This window comes from Fulmarus glacialis, unplaced genomic scaffold (genome assembly GCF_000690835.1).
Source record: "Fulmarus glacialis isolate BGI_N327 unplaced genomic scaffold, ASM69083v1 scaffold12437, whole genome shotgun sequence".
NCBI lineage: Eukaryota > Metazoa > Chordata > Aves > Procellariiformes > Procellariidae > Fulmarus > Fulmarus glacialis.
The window spans coordinates 944-6346 of NW_009222672.1; the positions used below are offsets into that span (position 1 = coordinate 944).

Here is a 5403-nt window from a genome sequence, read left to right on the forward strand (position 1 = left end):
AAACACTTGTGAAAATTCCCCAAGTACAGCTTATTACACTGCACTACAGTTAGTTGCTCAAATCTAGACCCCTGGCAAAGTGCTATAACCATGAACCATCCATGGCTACTGGTAACAGAACTGATAGTCCTTCCATGGAACAATGAATGTGTAGTTAAATTAAATAAAAAACCCATGTGGTACACAAAGTGGGGGGTTGGGAGGGGGGGAGCGTGGCAAATCCCATAAACTTGAAAAATTCAAAAAGGTAAAAAGCAGCAGGTCCTGACTCACTGGAAGTAGTCTTTGATTTGTCTGAATTTAGTCATCTAAACGCTTAGCTGTCTAAACCAAAACAGTTGTCAAGGTTTCTTCCATTCAGTAAACGAAGTCAGCACTCTCAGCCAATACCCCAGGCAGGTAGTTAAGATACACATGTATCAGCATCTGGAGGAGTCTGTGCGTCTCTTCGTTGATTAGAGGGGACTGAAACACTTGGAACTAGACCCATCTTTGTAATCTAAAACATCAAGATGAGCTGCCTTTTAGCGAAGGTAAAGGATCTGATGACATTAGACAAAGCCTATGTGTCACTGAAAACAAAGAATGCAGCTAACACTTCTACACACAGCTGAGGCACAGACAGCACAGGAGAAGGCAAGAATTACTTCTCTGAAATCAAGGTTGCAAGAAATTAGGTCTTGTAGTTCTGGTGTCCTAATGAGAAAACGCTCAATTCTCTCTTCTCCCAGACAAAGGATTTAAGAAATTATAGTCCCCAGTCTCCAACCCCTCCTGCGATGACTCGCAGAACTGTATATAGCATAGGACTTTTTTCTCTTAAGCAGAAATTACAAGTGATGTTGTGGGGGGCGCAGGGAGAGCAGGGCATGGGGGAAATGCACTGAATATAACAGTTAGCATCATTCTGACGGCAACATAAGGAAAAGTTCTCATTATTACTCAAATGAAGTACCCCTTGATAAAGAGGTATATGTGTTCCCCCCCAGTACAAACTCCAACCTATTCATAGAATGAAATAATCTGAGTAGCCATCATAAAGGTGGCTTTGGCATGGGAACTGAGGGCTCCTAAAAACTGTGGATGCAGCCAAGAAAGAAGGACAGTACAAGGGACACAGGCAATTAACTACATTTAGACATCAGTATGTATTTCTTTGGGGGCTTTTTAAGGCAGAGGAAGTTCTTGAAAGGCTTCTAAAGGAGCCTAATGTCTGCTTGCACTATAACAAGTGACAATGTTATCTGCAAAGTTTTACACACAGATGAGAAGGCAGAACTCTGAAGACTGGTACAACACTTGGTGGGTGGGCAACCTAGCAATAAAGCAATTGCTATGAAAAGCATTACAAATCATTAGGAAGAAGTCATCATCAATCCAGAATACCATATGAAAACTTATTTTGTCACACACTAGTTTTAGTGCCATCTCTTATGCAGCATGCTTTAGCTTCAGGGTCAACATGAAGCCTGAGGGCTGAAAGGGTGCTGAGGATGCCTTCCACCTCTAATCAGCCCATTGTAAAGTCGTGATACATGTGCATTTTCAAACCTGTTCAGAGGTGTTCTTCAAGCGGATGAATTTTCCATCAACATCTATCTCCTCAATAGAGACATTTCCGGTGGCAGAAGCTGAGTGGGAAATGCTAACGCTACTGCTGGCTTCAGATTCTTCCACATCAATCCTCTTCCTCTTCCCTCTGGTTGTACGCACACTACGGCTTGATGAAGCCCGTGAAACCGTCACTCGGGAAGATGGGCTTGGAGAAAGTTTCAACCTACATTGAAGAAAGGAAGAAACATGCATACATCACACTTTGGTTTTCCTTTTTCCACCTTTTTTTATAAACTTTCTTCCTCGCTCCTTTTCTTCCCATAGAATTATACAGCAAAAGGTACATACAGTAAACAAAGCATGTTACATGAAAAAGTGAAGCCTTAGGTACTTTTTGAAGAATCGAATAAAGTGTTGTCCAACAGCTGATTAATGCTTTTGGAGCATAGAATACTGATGGACAACTACATCAATATCACAAAGGCATCTCTATGCATTTGCTAAAGACTGCATTCCTGGGCAGAAAGAAAGAAAGAAAAGAAAAAACTCTTAGGGGGACTTAAGCCATTGGAGGAAATTTATGCAAAAACTCAATGGCACAAGAGCTGTTGCTGTTTCATCCCCACACTTGAGAGGAGACAGCCAGGACCAGTGAAGTATCAAACTACTTCAAATGACAGCTGTGACTTATCAGGCAAAAATGCTCAGTACTGCTGAACTCTGGCATCAGATGTAGAAAATGCAGCTAGCCAATAAGCTGGGCAATCATAACAACTGCTCCTTTATTAAAATTATTCTATACTCAAAGAAATTTGGCTAACAATTAAATAACCCTGTAATTAACTCTGAAAAGTGTATTAACCATGGCACCAAATAGACCTACAAATGACAATTCATGATGTCCTCAGTGCTGACTCTTAATAGAAGAATGGTATTTGTTTCCTTGAGAGCTATTGGTCTGATACTCAAGCAGCTTGGTCCCATGGAGACTTAGAGGTAAGTGTGTCAGACAGGAGGGGGCAAAAAACAAACAGTGCCTTGGAAACTGTAGTAAAGCACCTAATGAATGCATTCCCAGTAAGAACTGCCTTTTAATAGAGAATGAGACAAGTGAAGGAAGCACACAGACACCAGCATTTCTTGCTACATTCTTTCATACCTCTCCTCTTCACCCTCCAGCAATTTACGGTATGCGCTGATTTCCATATCAAGTGCCAGTTTAACATCCAGAAGTTGTTCGTAGTCACTCAGCTGCTCCTGCATCTGGTTTCTTATCTCGGCCATTTCCTTCTCTTTCTCGGACAGTATTTTGCGACAGTTTTCCCGTTCCTTGGCCAAGTTGTCCTCAAGCTCTTGCACTCTATCTTGCCATGCTCTAGACTAGAAAGCATTGAAAACACCAGTGGTGCAAAGGAAAGCTCACCCAAACCTCCATGCACTCTGCTATTCAGGTGACACGGAATTCAAAACTTTAGGTTAAGCATCCTCCCCACTTTCTGAATTCAAACTCGACCATATTCAACTTCCTGTTCACCACCTCATCTACTACAAACATAACACCTTAAGTTCCAATGAAACATACAACACACTTTGAAAGACAACTACCTACTCCATTCTTCTGAGATCTGAAGATATGTTCCAACACCTGGATTTACTCGGTCAAGAAAAATGGAGCCTAACAGTCAAACTGTTTAAGACGTGCTGGACAGGACACGACACAGAATTAAAGTGCAGCTCAGCGTACTTCGGATCCTGCGGCCAACTCTGAATTCTGGGAGGAAGTTCCACTAAAGGAATAGGGGTTGTTCTCAATGAAAGCCTGTCTGCCTGTCAGCAGCAGCCCTCAAGGGTTCCTGGAAGTACAGTGCTAAGTGTCCCAATAAGAAACCTACTTTGTCACATACTTTAGAAGTCACATCAAGCCAGTGGAACTTAGTATTTTACAAACAGAATGGAACGCTTATCAAAGAAAGGCCGAATGAGGCCAGCTTTAAGGTTTACTTCCCCTGAGCGTGCTTTCTTCTGTTGGACAGGTTCTTGAGATTTTTTTTAATTAATGGACAGACACCGGAACCACTGCCCCACGATCACCTTGTCTGGTTAAGTCACCAAGTTTGCTGCGCAGGCACTCTACTTAGGAAGTCATCATAGTCCAGAGACAATGAAAGCAGACCGTCTAAAGGGCTGATGCAGAGGACCAGTGTAACCGCTTGTCCATGTTAAGAATCAGATAGGGAATTTAATAAAAGGAGTTGAGTGTCCCATGGAAGATCCCAGTGGAAACCACTGCAGGTAGCTCAGTGTTGGTAACTCAAACCAGACCAGCATCAGTGACAAGAGAGTTGTCTTCTTCCAAGAGAACAAAGCTAAAGGTAGTGCTAGCTACTGGCTGACATCACTAGCACTACCAAAAAAAAAAAACAAACCCACAGCAGCAAAAACTGTTTTTCTGGGGGACAGTTGCAGTCAAACTGGCAGAAGTTGATTTTGATAGCCCTGGAGTTAACTACCAGCACCTCTGCAAATTCAGAAGCAAGTTCTCTGAACCTAGCTGTCACTCCCAAGTAAGCGACAGAACCCAGGTAATTAACTAAAGTAAGAAGGAAAAAGACCCTCAGAAACACCCGTTAACTGAACCACCAAAAGAAAGATGACGGTACTCTAAAGGCAGAAATAAGATTTAAGCAGACAAAACTCTCAATCCCATTCCTGTGTAACCTCATGCACATTCATGACATCGCTTGATCTTTTCCAGAGACTAACTTGCCTATATAACAGGAAAACTGAGAAGATTCATACTAGTATCTGCCAAGTTATTTGGAAAATTATGAAATAACGTCCCCTGCATTTATATGCTTCACTTAAAATACACAGAATTTTGAAGTCCTACAAGAGCCTACTGTACAGGAGGAATACAATTCAAACTGTGTTGCAGAAAGGATCAAAGCCAAATGTTACTAATATTTTATGTTTTTCAAAAAAACAAATGTTTTGTTGCGTTTTCAACTGATTGGTAAGTTTCAAAAGCCCACTTCAGAACCAACTCCTAACATTTCTCATTGTCACTCTGGATTCTCCACTGCAGTGCACGTGACGTTACTCCCATCAAATAAGCTAGTACTGAACATACGGCTTGTCAGAGGTCATGTCATACTTCTTTGGCTGTGACCTATGTGCTCTGTGATCTGACTAAGTATAATTAGTTTCTGCTCAAGACCCTGCTCTACAAATGCTCAAGTACAGTAATTTGATGTATTTGCCCAGTCTCCTATATTTCATCCTCAGCCTGGTAAAATCACTCTTTTTTTGGTTTGTTTTTTGGTTTTTTTATTTTGTATTTTTTAAGAGTTCGAGATGCAAACTGGATCGAGGATGAGAAGAGACACCAAACAGAGAGACACCGCATATTCCAGCTCTGGCTTTGAATGTTGCTTTGTGGAATCCCATGCTAGGCTGCCCAATTGCTACAGAACAGAACTAAATTGCTTAGAATGGCGAGAGCTTTTAATACAGAGCTCTTGTCTAAAATTGTCCCATCTATCCGCAAAAGGTTCCGCAAAAGCCAGTTAACAGTAGCCCCTTTCAAATACTCACTCTCTAGCAGGATACTGCACAAAACCCTCAACTTTGTCAAAAGGAGACATTAAGAAATTTGAAAAAGTACAGAACAGCACAACAGAAGACAAATTCAAGTCATGATGCTGAACACACTTACAAGTTAAGGGAAAGAAAGTCCTTTCATATAAAAATCAACAACTGTAATTGGCAAGACTGAAGAGTCACAAACAGCTTGTTACCTCTCTCTGAAGGCTGGTGATATGGGAAGACAGAGTATCAATTCGTATGCGA

General features: G+C 41.5%; 1 protein-coding gene across 1 annotated transcript in view; it reads right to left on the minus strand.

Moving 5' to 3' along the window:
- Positions 1 to 5399, minus strand: part of LOC104079493 (lamin-B1-like) — a gene marked incomplete at both ends in the record, with an annotated part of 6331 nt that extends 932 nt beyond the window's left edge. The window contains 3 exons of the mRNA XM_009581544.1: positions 1552 to 1777; positions 2714 to 2934; positions 5352 to 5399. Coding sequence (XP_009579839.1) covers positions 1552 to 1777; positions 2714 to 2934; positions 5352 to 5399 — 495 coding nt within the window. The remainder of the gene's footprint in view (positions 1 to 1551; positions 1778 to 2713; positions 2935 to 5351) is intronic.
- Positions 5400 to 5403: the final 4 nt, after the last annotated feature.